We start from the raw sequence: 1,291 nt of genomic DNA, 5'->3' as shown, positions 1-1,291 counted from the left end.
GGCCCTATCTCCGCAATGTTATTTTCTTAACTTGGAACGCTCTATAGCTTATGTCAATATCTCGATATAATATATAACAAGGTTATATTTATATTTACACCTCATGCAATAACATGGAACCAACAGTTTGAACAAAAGTTCATAAAATACAGTTAGCTGGGAAATGAAATCTGTTCTCAAGTGCAGGTAGATCATCTGTGTATGTTATGATAAGTTGCCTCCATATTCCAGTCTGTTACGTCTTGTCAAGTCTTGTTGAAGCAAAAATAAGTAAATAAAACTTAAGTTTTCCACATCTTTCTTACAAATCATAGAAGAACTACAGTTATGGATGTAGCACTTTTCTATGAAATTTCTCTTAAATTGGTTGTCAACCTTTTTTAGTACTTCCACATTATGTCATAGTTGGCAATGTGTCCAGTATTCTTAATATGTTGGCTAAAAGCTGTACTTGTAGACTTCCTCACAACATCACTCTTGTGCAAAGCTATTCTTTTTGATAGTTTCTGGCTGGTTTGAACAACATACACTTCCGAACAGGAACCACATAGAATAGAATACACTACATTGAAGTTATTTAATTTTTTAACTCTTTCTGTCAGGTGAGTGAAGTATGTCCCTAATCTTTTGTATACTGAATTTGCTATCACTATGTTAAACTGTCTGAAAAGGTTTGTGATGAGGGGTGATAAACCCCTGATGTAAAGCAATCTCCCATAGAAAAGTTCTACTGATTCTCCTTCTATTGTTTGTCTTTGGTGTGTTCTTGCCGTTGGCATATCTTGGTCGAGCAATTTGTTCAGAGGCATCTTAAGATAGTGATTTTTTCTACGAATCTCATAAAGTAACTTGATGTTCTTATTGTATTTAAAAGGGTACCAAATTCTTTTTATTCTGTTTTTCAGACCTTTGATAATGTTAATCTTCTGTTCATCTGGATAATAAGAGTCAAAAGGCACATATCTACCTGAGAATGTTTTGTTTCTGTACCAGTCCAACCTTATTGTATTGTTCTCATGTCTGGTTACATTAGTGTCGAGGAATGGCACCATATTATTTTCTTCTACTTCGACAGTAAATTGTAGGTGAGTGTTATAGGAATTCAATATGTTAAGAGTGTAGTTGATTTTGTCAGTTGGGACTGCACATGTGAGGTTGTCTACATATTGGTAGATGAAGGGGAACTGGAAATCAACTTCTCGAGTATTCTCGAGTACAGTAGTGAAGTAGGAAGTTCATTACAATTTCTGCCAAAGATGGAAATGTGGCTCCATCCATGGGTGCTCCTTTT

The 1,291-nt window shown here is 35.0% G+C and overlaps 1 protein-coding gene across 1 annotated transcript; it reads right to left on the bottom strand.

Annotated features, from left to right (window-relative positions):
* Positions 1 to 380: 380 nt before the first annotated feature.
* LOC140444535 (uncharacterized) lies at positions 381 to 1,052 on the bottom strand. The gene has a single exon (XM_072536294.1). The coding sequence runs from the start codon at positions 1,050 to 1,052 to the stop codon at positions 381 to 383; it is 672 nt and encodes a 223-aa protein (XP_072392395.1).
* Positions 1,053 to 1,291: the final 239 nt, after the last annotated feature.

Source organism: Diabrotica undecimpunctata, chromosome 6 (genome assembly GCF_040954645.1).
Source record: "Diabrotica undecimpunctata isolate CICGRU chromosome 6, icDiaUnde3, whole genome shotgun sequence".
Classification (NCBI taxonomy): domain Eukaryota; kingdom Metazoa; phylum Arthropoda; class Insecta; order Coleoptera; family Chrysomelidae; genus Diabrotica; species Diabrotica undecimpunctata.
The sequence above is the reverse complement of the archived record's forward strand: the minus strand, read 5'-3'. Positions and strand labels throughout refer to the sequence as shown.